The 15,183-nt window shown below is 43.9% G+C and overlaps 1 protein-coding gene across 1 annotated transcript; it reads right to left on the bottom strand.

Moving 5' to 3' along the window:
* Window positions 1-730: 730 nt before the first annotated feature.
* On the bottom strand, window positions 731-14,651 carry AQP11 (aquaporin 11; the record flags this gene model as incomplete). The annotated part of the gene is made up of 3 exons (XM_084271340.1): window positions 731-832; window positions 6,876-6,992; window positions 14,057-14,651. 3 exons carry the CDS (start codon window positions 14,649-14,651, stop codon window positions 780-782), a joined length of 765 nt encoding a protein of 254 aa, XP_084127466.1. The 3' UTR covers window positions 731-779.
* Window positions 14,652-15,183: the final 532 nt, after the last annotated feature.

Here is a 15,183-nt window from a genome sequence, read left to right as displayed (position 1 = left end):
ACAGGCTGCTCAGGGAGGGGGCTGAGTCACCATCCCTGGATGTATTTAAAAGATGGGTAGGCAAGATGCTCAGGGATATGCTTTAGCACAGGACAGGAATGGTTGGACTCGATGATCTCAAAGGTCTTTTCCAACCTTGTGATTCTGTGATCATTCACCAGGCTGTAACAGGACAGGATGGGCCAGCACCTTCCTTGAAAGGAAGCCAGGGGTTACGTACCTGCACTTGAGTATTATTGCAGCACTGCAAAAGTCCTACAGACTTTTAATTTTTGTGTAGGGGACCACTAGAATAGAGCTGTGGAGACTCTCCTAGGGAGTAGTGTAGCCTTTCCTCCTCTCAGATGGGTGTGTATTGCAAGTAGGAATACGATGAGGTCAAAAGAACGTTGCCTTCTACAGGAAGAACTCCAATGAAATCAAACCTTGAAAGGACCAGGTATTTCTCTAAAACCGTAGCGTTACATGCTGTTGTAATACAGGTCAGCAAATGGCACTTATGGCTAAAGTGACAAAGTTCCAGTGTTTTAACAGTCCTTCACATTCCTATGGCTTAACTGAAACTGTTGGCAGATATTTCCAAAGATCCCACTGTGTCATCACAAAATCAGGATTTGAATACAAAGCTATAAGTCAGTCAGATATTTCAAAGGTGAAATCTGAAAGTTCAACTGAAAAGCAGTGTGGAAACCTGCCAACAGCTTTCAGAAAGCTTCATGTCCGAAGATGTTGGAAGTATTTTCTTTACTGTAGTGCTGCCAGAGTTCAGGCCTGATGTCTCACGCTATCCGAGGAAGGATTTCATCCCATATAAAAGCCACAAGTATCGTACCTGAAAAGAGAAATTACAGAAAGGACCTTCATTGAAATGTATTTGGGCAAGGGCACGGTACTGGTGTTTGGAAATAAAAATCACAGTTCAGTATTGGAGTGTTTAGCACATTGAATCATCAGTAATTTTGCAAACACAATCTTTTTCACAAAGAAACCTTCAACAGATCATGCTGGCGTGATCTGGTATCCTTATGAGTTCATAATCTTGGTTTTCTTTGTATATTTTTAATGTTTTAATGCTGATCTGTGTAAGCCAAGCCCCAGGCAGCACAGTTTGAGCAGCTAAATCCAAGCCATGCACCTTCCTGTTGCTGTCTCAGAGCTCCTTTCTTTGGAGCTGAATGATTGTTTGGGCTTTATTTGAAGAGCAGCCTGATTCAGGGTTTATTCTGAAGCTGAAAAACAGTACAGTTAGACTGTAGGTTTTTCATGAGAATCAGAATATTTCAAGTCAGAAGGGACCTGTAAGGATCGTCAAATCCAAAGAAGATCACCTAAAGAATGATTTAAGACCATTATTTTTTCTCCTGGAAACACCAGTATATTCTGTTTCTGAAACAAAGAGGATTCTGGTTGATGGTGTTCCTCACCCACAGCTTATATTTTATGAAGCCTCACAGAATCACAGAAATGGTTGTTGGAAGGGATTCTCTTTAGTCCAGTCTCCCACTCTGTACAGGACTATTACTGCTTGTGCCAGATACATTAAGGTGGCCTTGCCCGGCTGGGTCCTGAAAACTTCCATGGATGGAGGCTGTAGCACTTCTCCAGGCAAGTTGCTTCAACGTTGCTGCACCCTTCTGAAGGTTTCCTGCAGTCTAATCTGAACTTCCCACCCCACAATCTGAAGCCTTGCTGTTACATTGTCTGTCAATGAGAACCAGTTAATCTCTGTCATCCTCCCAGTTTCTCAACTAACAGTTGACTGCTCTTCAACACACATTCACTTCATTTTTATCAGCCTAAACCAGCCCAGCTCCCTGAACCTCCTCTCAGAAATCAGGTACTCCAGCTCCTTCCCCATCTTGGTGGTTCCACTGATCAGATCCTCCGTTTTCTCTACACTTCTCTCGTACTCCAGACCAGCCGTGCGTTCAGATGCCACCTCACAGCCACTGGGTAGAGGGAGACAGTAACATCCCACGATGTGCTGACCTCAATTTGCTGAAGCATGCAGTTTGTCTTGCAGAAAGAACAAACTGTTGTGAACAAACTTGCATTCAGGTCCCTGTTAAACACACCAAGATCAGCTCCAGGACTGACAGCAGCATGCTCTGTACTTTGGCTGTCAACCAGATGTCAACCTGATGATGATGACATTTTGGGGTCAGTGGTTTGGCCAATTTTTATTCTGTCTAAAAACCCTTTTCTTGCATGACTTGTACCTGAACCAAGGCTGCTGGGGGAGATGGTATCAAAAGCTTTACTTACAGGGAAGATACACTATGTACACTCACTTCAGCTGACCTTTGACCTGCCTAATTTTGTTCACAGATGCCTGTGCAAAGCCTTTACACCCCTCTTTTGCCACCTATGCCTCTTGCTATTCCTTACAAGAACAGGGTGCCCAGAGAGGCTGTAGAAGCCCCATCCCTGGCAGTGTTCAAGGCCAGGCTGGATGGGGCTTTGGGCAATGTGGTCTAGTCAGTGTGTCCCTGCCCATGACAAGGAGTTGGAACTAGATGGGCTTTGAGGTCCCTTCCAACCCAAAGCAGTCTGTGATTCTATGATTACATGCTCTCATTTGCTCAGAGGGAAGCTATGTGTTGCTGAGCTCTCAGTAAGTTTTTTGAAAGATCGCTTTTCCGTGGGATATTTCTGCTATTTATGGCAGCTTCCAAGGGAGTTACTGCTACCTGACCTAACAGTTCCCTAAATAAGCAGAATTTTGTTCTCCTGAAGTCCACAGTCCAAGCTGCTCTGCTATTTACCTTCCCAGCCTTTGGACCCTGAACTCTTATGAGGGCTACTCCCAAGTGGCCACATTTGCCACCAGTTCTTCTCTGGCTGAACAGGACAAGTACAGGATTGCCACTCACTTTAGTATTTGCTTTTAACTTGAGCAGTGATGGGTTTCCAGGAACTTCTTGGGATTTCACTGACTCACTGCGTAAGAGTTCTGCTCTGTCAGAAGATGTCTGCATAGCTGGAAAGCCCCAGGAGGACCAGGGTCTGGGAGTAGGAAACTTCTAGTTGTTTGCTGAAATCTTCCTTTGCTACCAAGTCCCTGAGACGCTGATGACTTCACTGCACATGGACAGTTCTTGTTTCTTGGCTAAGCTACATGCTTAAGTTTCCTGAACTTGATAGAAACCTGTGAATACTCTCTCTTCTAAGCAGAAAGGTGAAAGTTTCACCTGTAGTCTTCTCCCTTCTTACAGCTTCCATTTATACCTACTGCTAAACCCCTTTTGTGGCACTTATGTTCACAGAATCCCTGGATCTTTAAGGTTGGAAAAGACCTCAAAGATATCACGTCCAACCATCATTTTCTATCCTTGCAGTAGAAAACCTTTTTCTTCCAAGGAACAGCATTAATCTTTCAGGTAAAACTGATTTAACAAAGTGGGCTGGAACACCTCTGCAATGGAGACAAGCTGAGAGAATTGGCCTTGTTCATCCTGGAGAAGGCTCTGGAAAGAATTTACAGCACCTTCCAGTCCTATGAGGGCCTCCAGGAAAGCTGGGGAGGGGCTGGTGCCAAGGTCAGGGAGGGCCAGGCCCAGGGGAATGGCCTTCAGCTGAAGGGGGGAAGATTGAGAGGAGCTGGGAGGCAGAAATCCTTCCCGTGGAGTGGTGAGGCCCTGGCACAGGGTGCCCAGAGAAGCTGAGGCTGCCCGTGGATACCTAGCTGGGTTCGAGGCCAGGTTGGATGGGGCTTTGAGCACCCTGGGCTGGTGGGGGGTGTCCCTGCCCATGGCCGGGGGTGGAACTAGATGTTCTTAAAGGTCTGTGATTCTATGATTCTGTTTTTAACATTAGAAACCAAGCAGGATGCTAAGCTGGCACCTGTCCAGGAAAGAGCATCCCATTTTACTGCCCTCATGTCAGTAACTTGTCATCAACTCTTCCATTCATACCTGCCATCTCCCTGGCACTGAAAAAGCACCATTAGCTCAGTCCCCACACTACTAATGGTATAATCATGCTTAGGCAACTAACAGGAATCCCTTTGGCAGTAGAACAGAAACTATCTTTGTTCCACTGCTGCTTACTGATTCTGTGTCTGTGGTGCAGAATTTAGGCCTTTGTATGCGAAGTCATAAACACTTGATGACATCTGTATTTACTGCAGGAACTGGCTGTTTTAATGCCACTGGAGAATCACCTTCAGCAAAGCACCAGTGAAACCATTTTGAAAAATAAGTTCTTAACTAGAGTTCCAAGATTATATTCAGGGAAGACCATAAACCATCATTAGATTTCTTTATCCTAAAATAAAACTTTCACTTCCTCCTCCTCTTGTGAAGGTGACAGGCAATCTGCCTCTCGTTCTAAGTGCCCTTTTCCAAGGAAGTTGTTTTGAAGTTGACAGTTAAGAACTTGCTTACAGCTAAGACTGGGGTATCTGTTATATACTGAATGGTCTCAGTCTCCTTGTCCTCATGGGTATTTGCTGTGCCCATAAACGAGATCATATTGCACTTTGCACAGGCAACTTGGGAGTTTTATGGTCTGCTAGTCCATGATTCTGCATATGGTCATTGTTACAGCATGTCACAAACCCCCCTAATAGATTCCCCAAAATAAGAACAAAGTAATTTAAGCATGTAAGATACTGATGCTGGAAAAGTGAGACATCAAGTTAGCACATCACTATGTCTCTGCCAGTTTCTAGGAAGTCTGAAGCAGTATTTCTGCCAACACACAAATTCTGAAAGTGATTTTTACAAGTAAATCTAAAATATTCCTTCCTTCATCATCTACTTCCGTGATTCTGCTTAGAGGTTCTTTTCATAAGAATTTTATTCATCACAACAGGTCATTTCCCTAGATGCTTTATGACCCTGTCCAATTTCAAAGAAAAGTTCTATTCCCATTATTTTCTTGTTTTAAAAAGCATCAGAAAATTCTCATTTTGTTTCTGCCCTTCATATTACCAATAGGCTACTTGGCTCTTCAGGTGATCCACTGACCTGAAACCTCTAACAAAGTCTGGCTGCAGTAATGACACTGCACAAAAAGGGACGTGTCTTCAGTATTCACATCTTTACAACTGCTTGGTACAGAGTTCCTCATAACTTAAGAGACAGTATTCAACATATTCTGTATGTATTTTCAATATGTCAACTAACAACAAACCACCAGAGTATAACAGTGCTCCCTAATCACATCCTGAATTCCTCAAGTCACTGTTCCATTTAACATCTGCTGATTCTCTTACTTGATCCTAAATCACCCAAAGGCTCTAAAGCAGTTCTGCAGGACTCATCTTGCTAAGGACGTAGAACATGGTGTTTCAGAATGCCTCCTGTTTCTGCAGATCACTTGACAAAGTCTTAAATCCCAAGTACTTACAGCCTGGAAAGTCTCAAAATGGTTATCAGGTTGAGGTCAGCTTTCTACCTGAAAGCCAAACTTGAATTCAGAGAAATATCAATGATATTTCATCAGCATGATGCTCAGCAGCTTTGCCCAAGACATTTCATTAGCTACTAATTGAACAGTGTGTGGACTTCCACCAAGCTTACTCTGCTGTTCAGTATTGTTCTCTAATTTAATAATATTGTATTAAAGTGAATTTTAGGTACACCAAACATTCTGTCTTCATTTTTGACTAAGTCAGTAGAAGTTGAACATCCACAGACATGGACTGAAACAAGAAAAATTAACTTATTTGGAGACCTTTGAGGTGTTCCCTCTGTGTGTTTCTCATGCTGTTGTACCTTCATTACTGTTGTACATTCTAATAGGATTAACAGACATGAAAGAATTTGGGATTAGCAGACTGCTTCTTTATATACCCTGTAAGCAGAAAGCTCAAGATTTGTAGGGACTAACTGTAAACAATCCTCAGCATGAAGCATTACACAGAGCGTTTTCATCTGCTCACAACTAGAAGTTAAAATCAGTAACTTTCAAATGAAAACTGTAATTTAAATTATAAAAAACCCCACAGTTACTAATATTCCTTAAACTAAAAGCAGATTGTTACCAACATTGAGGGGAAAAAAACGTTGAACAGGAACTGCAAAGTTTAGAAAAATGGAGATTAAAACATTTTATATTATAACAGAAATAATTGAATATGTAAATTCTAAGCACTTGTCCTAATACCTGTGAGTTTGGGGTTTTTTTTCAATCATCCTCATGTTCTTGTATGCTGTCACAAAACAAGACAAAATCTGTGTGCTAACTGCTGTGTTTCTCTTTTTGAAAACAACTGGGATAATTATTTACTTTTAGCTTCTTCTCCTTTTTAATATTCTGCTAGAATCTGCAAGGGGGCCTTTAGTCTGCATGAGAATATGCAGCATACCTCAAACAGGCTGGATTTCGTACCAAGGCATGAAGTCCCAAACAACAGGCAGCTTCAAAAGGATCGTGCTCCAGAGTAAACAGCCACTGGTTTATAACCAACTAGTTAACCCTAACCTGAACACTAACCTTTTTCCATGTAGAATTGGGCCACTGTGTTGCTTTTTTAGCAGGTAAATTATCCTGCTCAAAATATCTCCAAAGTACTTAGACTTTGAACATGACATCTAAACTAAACAATTATATAACCTGAGGTGGTTGTTTCTTAAACTGGTCAAAACAGCAGATTTTGTTCTGTGAATAAAAACTGTTGTTTAAATCTCAGTATTAGATGGTTGACTCACAAAACAAGGTGTTACAGGTGTTCAACATGGAGCATTAGACAAGTTTAAAACACAAAGCTTACATTTGCAATACAAAACCACACTTCTGAACAAGTTCTACACATAAATTATAATTTTCTGTATTTTATTTAAAATGGGAAATGAGGCTATCAAATAAAGAAGAGCCATTTTTTGAGCCAGGTACTAAATAACACTTTCTCAAACACACAGAGAACTTACCTAAGGAGGGTGCTATCCAATATACTAGTGAATAACTCATAAAATTGTCGTAGAAACAATATGGATGCAATGAAAAAGCCAATGCTGGGTTAAATATTGCTCCTGTGAGATTTCCACCTGCAACACAATGTAAACAACATGAAATGAAACCATCTTTCTTTATTTTAAACGGGTACTGTAATGCACAAAGACAATACTGAAAGAAATGCATGCTCTGCAATACAATTCAGCAGCAGGAACTCTGAACAGATGAACTCTTCTGAATTTACTCACCAGATAACATTATGTTTAACTACTTTCTAAAATGTTTCAAAATACCCAAAGCCTAGGATGTAACTTTATCTCTTTCTAGCAAATACTGTTCAAAGGGATGGGTTTGGCTAATGTTGCGTGTTTCTGTTGATAAAGCTGCAAGCTGCTTTGCTAATAGTCTGTGTTACACTTTCAGAAGAGACAGAAATTAGGCAAATATTAGCGTATGGTTGTTGAGCAGTCATCACATCCCCATGGCATGTTTAACATGAAAGATGGAAACAGCGGTCAAGTGCTGTTCTTGCTAAACTGATCTCTACACTTTCTTAATAAAACGCTAACATTTTCTAGAACACTAAGGCAATCATATGGTAATAACCTGGGGAGAAGCCTTCCCAATCGTGCTGTAAACTATATGAGGAAAACAAAAGCAAACCCCATTTCACTTGCTTGAAAAGAAAGCTTAAAGAAGCCAAGCACCTTTCCCCGCCTCTGACTTCAGATGTAAATGAAGTGCCTAAACGTTCTCTAAGTAACTAGATCCAAACACACATTACCCTGTGGGGACTAAACTGTAATTGCACTGCAGATGAACTCAGGGTTTAAGTGGTTTTATTTCTGATATATATTGTTCCTCTCATTGCAATCCTGCAGAGAAGCCATTACTCATAGCAAAATTATCTTTATTACGATTAGCTACTAACCACTCCCTTTTTTATCCATTAATTGATTTCCATAAAATATAATCGCGCTCAATATCTTATTCTTGATTTTTCTCAAATAAGCTAATATGAGCTTTGAACTTACCCTCTGTACAATACCACGCTGCTGTAAATCCCCAAATTGCTACTGAGCATGCAACCATTTCCCAAAGTTTTAGCAAGGACTTTGCCATTCTCCTGTAGTTCTCTTTCTATGTAATTCTTTTACTGTTATTACAGTTCAGGAGGGGGGTCATCTTTGTTGAGCTATGCAGAGTACTCTGGTTTTACGCTTGTTCTCAACAGTGACTCCGATTTACCTTGGGGTCTGTTATTCTGCACAGCGACACACTAACATCTTCCACTGTTGCCAGGAAGACCATCTACAATAATTTACTTCGTTTTTACCTGCTTCTGCTTTTATATCCACAATTACACATTCAGGAGTACAATTTCAACTCCCAGGAGACAATTGCTGCTTCTGAATATTAAACATTAGAATGTTTAACTGCTGTATTTCCTCAATATTCATTATTATTAACTACTGGAATATAAACCATAGGCTGGGACCACCAATGTCATCTTACTTAAAAACATTTATTAAACATCTCAGTCTGTGTAAAAGATTTTATGGCAAGAGAAGTGTAACGTCTTTGCTGTTGTACACATAAAAACTTTAAAAGGTAAAGTAATATGTGAGAAAGTAATTTTAACTTGAAATTACTGAAGACAAAACCAAAATTAGGAAGAAATTTGGAATTTAAAAATACATATGTTATTTTAACCTTGATATGCTAGGCTCAAAATTACCTAACCAATTTCATACAATTCTGACTTCATTGTAATACTGCCTGCAAATGAAAAAGCCCCCAAAAGGTGTATTTTTTTTCTTCCCCTAATTAAATATTTTCCCAAAGGAAATATCCAGAAATATTCTTTACCAAGATGCTTATGGTCCACATCCCCAGCTTCCAAATCATTCCCTTAATATGTAAAGACATAAGATTCTCTTTTTCCTTCTTTTCAGTAGAAGGAACAGTGAATGTAGTACTTGCATGCAGTATAATCACTAATTAGAAAAAATTGGTCTGCGTGAGTCTCTAGATTAAAAAAAAATCCAAATATTTTTAACTGTGGAAAAGAAAGAGAAATTAAAGCACTGGCTTGTGCTTTTGAAAGTAGGTACTGCATAAACTCTGTTATTTGGTGCAGTAAGTTGCATGGCATAGCTGAGTACCTTTTGTGGGGCACAGGCAACAGTGAGTGACTTGTCACCAGTTGTTTTAACTGAACCTAGACAACCATATAAATACAATTAATGTTTTTGAGCCTTGGATTGTGTATCGATGCATTTGGGTGGGTGTAAGACTGGTCTGGGTTGGAAGGGACCCCAAGGGTCACAGAGCTCCAACCCCCCTGACACAGGCAGGACCACCAACTTCCTGGCCTGGAGCTACACAGGGTTGGCCAGGGCCCCATCCAACCTGGCCTTGAACACCCCCAGGGATGGGGCATCCACCACCTCTCTGGGCAGCCCATTCCAGCCCCTCACCACTCTCTCTATGAAGAACTTCCCCCTAACATCTCATCTAACCCTTTCCTCCTTTAGCTTCAATCCATCCCCCTTGTCCTGCCAGTCTCTGCCCTTTTAAAAAGTTGATTCCCCTCCTGTTTCTCTGCTCCCTTCAGGGACTAGAAGGCTGCAATGAGGTCCCCCCGCAGCCTTCTCTTCTCCAGGCTGAACAAGCCCAGCTCCCTCAGCCTCTCTTCATAGGGGAGGTATATGGGATATAATGATCCTTCAAAATTTTATCCAAACTAGCTGGAGTAAGAGATACTCCTTTTTTACTGTTCTTTTTTAAGACTGGAATCATTCATCTTATAGGATACAGCTTACCAACATGGAGTAGATCATAACTCATGGAATGAAATATGATATACTATGTACAATATGTATTTTTTAACATTTCTGTTTCATTCATAACTAATAAACTTGGAGCCTGAAGTCATAATTGATTTGTTTTTCAAAATCAACAGTGTAAAAAATAAACCAGTTTATTTTGTAAATGTAATGCACCCGAGTTCCTAGCTAGAATGCTGCATCTGTCAGAGATTGAAAAATCATTACTCATCCAATATTCTCAACTATTTGCTATTTTTGAATGAAAAAAAGGAAGAATGTTATCAGCTTGCCTAAATTAGCATTGCTTTGCCTAAATCTGCAGTGGTTGCCTAGCCCTTTGGTCCAGGATGAGCAAGAAAGATCCATTCCTCTTAGAAAAGCGCTGAAGTTCCTTAGGAACAGTTAACTGAGAGGAACGGGAGAATGATTCAGCACAGCCAAGTTAAGCATCTGCCTGGCTTCAAAGCCACTTGGCCTGCTGAAGGTTGCTGGACACACCACCTAATTTGGAAGTCACTCTTGCTTCTGCATGTGTGAAGCACCGTTTGTCAAACCAGAGACAGAGCGGACGTGGCTAGAGCTCTGCCACAGGACCCACAGGATGTCCTGTGGTCACATACATCCACCAGATACGAGTCATGGCTGCCTACCAAGCCCTTCACTAGTGCCTCAGGTACTTGGCATGCTGTCAGGAGGCTGTGCCAAGTGCTGTGGGCAGCCCCCAAAACAGAGGGGACAGGAGAACTGTGTGCAGTTCTGTGCACCGCAGTACAAGCAGGGCTTGAAACTCTTGGAGAGTCTCCAGAGGAGGGCAACAAGGATGGGGAAGGGTCTGGAGGGGATATCCTACGAGGAGAGAAGAAGGCTCCTGGGTTTGTTCAGCCTAGAGGAGGCTGAGGGGAGACCTCATGGCAGTCTGTGGCTTCCTGATGAGGGGGAGCGAAGGGGAAGGTGCCAATCTCCTCTCTTTTGGGACCAGGGATAGAACCCAAAGGAATGGTGTGAAGCTGCGCCAGGGGAGGTTTAGGCTGGGGGTCAGGAAGAGGGTCTGTCCTGAAAGGGGGGGTCAGGCAGTGGCACAGGCTCCCCAGGGAAGGGGTCACAGCCCCGAGCTGGGCTGAGGTCAAGAAGCATCTGGATGATGCACTCAGTGCCCTGCTCTGACTTGTCTGGCCCTGTGTGGAGCCGGGAGTTGGACTCGATGGTCCTTATGGGCCCCTTCCATCTCAGGAGATTCTGGGATTCTGAGAATGGAGGGCACAGGAGAACAGAGGGCACAGGATAACGGAGGGCATTCTGTGGAACATCTGTGTGTAGTTGTGGGCAGAAAGATGTAGCAAGAAGAGTCTGAGAACCTCTAAGGTATCCTACATGTTGCCTACCTAACCTTCCACTGAAAAAGAGATGTGTTACAGTGCAAGCTTGTGACTTCACTGCAGAAGGATATTAATAGCAGCAGACTGCTCCCACATTTGTTGTGTAATAGCTCAGTGAGAAGAATCTTGGGTTTTATGCACTCCTCTACTTCAGGATGCTTCAATCCACATCCTAAGAGTGCACAGTAAACACTGAGCTCATGACTGCTGCATGGGGGAGTACCACACTTTTCACCTCTCCTGAAACTCAGATTACAGCAGAGTTCAAACCTTACAAAGCCGGGAGCAGAGCAAACAAGAAAGAATTAGATTTTCCATTAAGGAAGGGATAAAACTAGGTTCAGGGTCTGCTTCCCAGAATGCAAGACATATTTTTTGAGTAGACTTAATTCTAGTTTAAAATAAATGTAAGAAAAAATAGCCAGGTAGCACCGGGCATTCTGTACACAATACAGCACAAACTGTGCACGTGAAACTGGGCTTAGTAGGTCTGGTGTTTCCTAGAAGTACACACAGATCAATTGCACTGGTCAAAACATGTCCAAGTTTGTGACAAGGAAGGAGATGTAGTACACAGCCTTCTGCTAGAAAAATACGTGAGGCCAGCCTGGCCAACAAGACTGGGCATGAATTCTCTGTATGAACTAGCGAAGAGAGAGGCAACGTGACACGTATTATTTTATATAACTATGTACTAAGCTGCAAAGGAATGTTAAGAATCAGGAATCCAGCTTTCTATGCTTGTGGAAGAGGTAGGATAATCTTTGGCTACACTTTCACTGAGCAATTCGGAAATATATTTAATGTGCTAAAATGCATTGACACCCTGCCTCTGCTACCCAAAATAATTTTAGAAAGTAGTTCAAATTGCTAAGTTAATTCCCAGAATTCTCCATGGACTTCTTCTAATCTTTTAGGTATTATTAGCTAATTTCATAGAATCATAGAATGGTCTGGGTTGGAAGGGACCCCAAGGATCATAGAGCTCCAACCCCCCTGCCACAGGCTGGGACACCAACCTCCAGGCCTGGATCTACACAAGGCTGCCCAGGGCCCCATCCAACCTGGCCTTGAACACCTCCAGGGACGGGGAATCTACTACTTCTCTGGGCAGCCTGTTCCAGAACCTCACCACTCTTTCTGTAAAAAACTTCCCCCTAATATCTAATCTAAACCTTCCCTCCTTTAGCTTTAGTCCATTCCCCCTTGTCCTGCCATTATCTGCTCTTTTAAAAAGTTGAATCCCCTCCTGCCTATAAGCTCCCTTCAGGTACTGGAAGGCTGCAATGAGGTCCCCCCGCAGCCTTCTCTTCTCCAGGCTGAACAAGCCCAGCTCCCTCAGCCTCTCTTTGTAGGGCAGGTGCTCCAGCCCTCTAATCATCCTTGTGGCCCTCCTCTGAACCTTCTCCAACAGTTCCACATCCTTCTTGTAATGGGGGCCCCAGATCTGGACTCCAGATGGGACCTCACAAGGCCAGAGTAGAGAGGGACAATCACCTCCCTGTCCCTGCTGGCCACTCCTCTCCTGATGGAGCCCTGGATACCATTGGCCCTACGAGCTGCAAGAGCACACTGCTGGCTCATGTCAAGCTTCTCATCCACCACAATCCCCAAGTCCTTCTCAGCAGGGTTACTCTCAAGAAGCTCTTCTCCCAGTCTGTATCTGTGTCTGTGATTCTTCTGTCCCAAGTGCAACACCTGACACTTTGCAGTGTTGAACCTCATTAGGTTCCCCCGGGCCCATCTTTCCAGCCTGTCAAGATCCCTCTGGATGGCTTCCTTTCCTTCTAGGGTGTCGACCACACCAGCTAAACATAATGAGTAAAAGGTTTTCATTAATACATCTGAAAATACATCTTAATACATCTGAAAATTTGACTTTATGCTATCATGTCAGATAACATAACACCGTTAAATCTTTTGGACAAGGCACCAATGACATCTCAGATGTTTGCAGATGAGAGGGTGATCTTCCTCTCTCATTAATGGATTCGATCATTTCCTAGATGACTCCCTCAGTGGTGAGGCTGTAGCACAAACAAGGGGCTCCATAACCATCTCTTTCACACTTCCCTGTTCCCTGAACTACAGGATCTCCTTTCCAGTACAACCCACTCCCTGCAGGCCTGTCCTCAAGTGACATAACTGGTGATGCTTCACTGGGAACAACAGGCAGCAGAGAGAAGTTCAGACTGCCTGCCTCCCCTCACCTCTTCCTTCCTGCTGGTCCCGAGAATCTGGGCAGGTGACAGTGAGAGGCAGGGACAAGGACACAGCCACACAGGGCATCACAGACAGATGAAATTCTTGAAAATGCCGTGATACAGCTGGCACCCAACTTTCTTTCCTCTTTTCACACTGGGTTTAATGAGGTATGATTTTATCATATCCATGTGCATTCCACAAATAATCATTCCTGCTTCCGATGTAAGGATTTAATGCAGTTAAATAAACTGCATTGCTATGAATTATGCATTATTTAAATGCAGAGCTTCCATATTGCCAGTCTGTACCCTGCTGTTGCACAATCAGCAGGTTTTCTACCCCGATGCGGACAGCGGTGCTCTCTCGCAATACCACTTAGAAATCAGAGCACATTGTATGAAATCCCTCACGCTGTATGAAGTCAGATTATGAAATGATCCTTCTCAGAGACACTTTAACATTGTTCTGAGAAACTCTTAGCCATATTTACTTGTAGGTCTGAGATAAATTTGTAACTCTTTTCATTCTTAACCCCACACCTGCCTGGAATCTAAGCAAACTTTATACATAAACATGAACTCTATATATGTAGGACCAAAACCTTTCCTTGACACATTTTTTGTAATCTAAGAAAAAGAATTTTGCACATTAACTCTTCTAAGAATTTTTTTTTGTACAAATCACCCTTCCATTACAACTTTATTGCAGGAACAGAGGAAACAATTAAAAAAAAAAGAGACTAACCTCCATACACGAGCATGGTGATGAGAAGAGCAATCAAATGGACTCTGTATTTGGGATTAACATTTTCCGCTCGCAGGACGGTCAGCTGGAAAACGACAGAAAAGAGCAGTTCTATGCAGAACGCCTGCGTCTCTGTAGTCTGCATGGGGTTGCTGCAGCCCTGAGAGAGTGCTCCAAAATGTGGCTCTGCCATCCTCAGGCTCCAGATAAAGTGCATGAACACCCTGGCAAGCACTGCAGCCATGAACTGAGCGCCGATCTTGAGTCCACCGATCTTAACCGGTATCCCACCGCCCCACATGGCCTGTAAAGTGCCACAGGGGTTGCATGTGCTGCCAGCCAGAGTAAAACCGTGCAGGACGGTGAACCCATAGGTGAGAGTGAGGGAGGTCTGCGGCTTCGGCTCCACGTTAGCGAGCAGGGACAGCTCGTTAGTGCAGGCGCAAATCTGGAAGGTGCTAAACATCTCCAGAAGGAAAGTGCAAAGATGCGGGTGGAAGCGCAGCCGGCGGCGGGTGAATCTCCTCCACAGCCCCACTGTTACCACGATGCCAGCCATCAGCAGGAGCGAGGTCCCGACCTCACTGACAGCCATGGCGAGGGTTTCACAGGCCGGAGGACTCGAAGAAGGAGTTCACCCTGGTCCAGCCCCACCACCTAGGGGTTAGAAACAAAGCGGGAAAGGGAGGGAAAACGACCACCCTCTCCCTTCAAGGTGGGAGCCAGCTTCCCTTCTCCACCTGCTGCAGCCTTCGAAGACGTCTGACTCACCCTCTGCCTGACGGGGAGCAAAGGGCAAGCGGTGCCCAGCCTGACAGGGCGAGGGCAGGGGGATCCCTCTCCCCTCCTCTCCCCGCCAGAGAAGGGGCTAGGAGGAAGATCTCTCTCCCTGCGGTGGGTGAAGAGGGAGGGGGGGCCGCGGGGACTCCGCTTTCCCTCAGCGGCGTGGCGGACGGAGCTCCCCTCTCCTCCCCTCAGCCTGCGGGGGCAGGGCCCCCACCCACGGGTGAACGGGAGCCGAGCCGATTTCCCAGTCGGGTTGGTACTGCGACCTCTCCGTACCCGGGCGAAAGCAGTTACGGGATAGGGTCCGTCCCCGCGGCGGGCTGAGCTGAAGCGCCGCTGCC

Source organism: Gallinula chloropus, assembly GCF_964237585.1.
Source record: "Gallinula chloropus genome assembly, chromosome: 1".
NCBI classification, from domain to species: domain Eukaryota; kingdom Metazoa; phylum Chordata; class Aves; order Gruiformes; family Rallidae; genus Gallinula; species Gallinula chloropus.
This window is presented reverse-complemented; position numbering and strand designations above follow the sequence as displayed.